Genomic DNA, 523 nt, shown 5'->3' on the forward strand with positions numbered 1-523 from the left:
AAAAAATAAAAAATAAAATCCCACAATATACTTGACCAGGCATTTAAATAGTTGCATTCATTTTATACCTTCATTAGCATAGTATAATGCAATAATAAAGGAATTGATTTGTCTTTTACATATTGATTTTTTTTCCCCATTTAGCCACCAGCTAAATACCTCCTTCCAGAGGTGACGGTGCTCGACTACGGAAAGAAATGTGTGGTCATTGATTTAGATGAAACACTGGTGCACAGCTCATTTAAGGTAAATCAACATAAAAAAAAAAAAACCTTGATCTTTGTGTTTTGATCACAGTTGTATTAGAAAAAGAAAAATTAAAAGGTTGAAAACATGTGGTTCTTTGCATGTGACTTCACTCTTCATGAAGAAATCCCGGCAACAGCTGCTTATTAACCCAGGTGAACATTAACTAAAGTCATTGAACATTAACATCATTGGTTTGGAAAAGAGAACACAGGGCTGCCAATATCACTTGAGACCTCATTCTTAGGAGGTTTAGGTTTTCTAACATTCTGCCCTG

The 523-nt window shown here is 34.2% G+C and overlaps 1 protein-coding gene across 2 annotated transcripts in view; it reads left to right on the forward strand.

Moving 5' to 3' along the window:
• The window catches only part of CTDSPL (CTD small phosphatase like), a 125697-nt gene that overhangs the window by 107166 nt on the left and 18008 nt on the right, over positions 1-523 (forward strand). For both annotated transcript variants that reach the window (XM_003781796.1, XM_003781795.1), the window contains one exon: positions 145-246. In XM_003781796.1, coding sequence (XP_003781844.1) covers positions 145-246 — 102 coding nt within the window. The remainder of the gene's footprint in view (positions 1-144; positions 247-523) is intronic.

This window comes from Otolemur garnettii, unplaced genomic scaffold, assembly GCF_000181295.1.
Source record: "Otolemur garnettii isolate 467f Iridium unplaced genomic scaffold, OtoGar3 scaffold00002, whole genome shotgun sequence".
In the NCBI taxonomy this organism is placed as follows: Eukaryota; Metazoa; Chordata; class Mammalia; order Primates; family Galagidae; genus Otolemur; species Otolemur garnettii.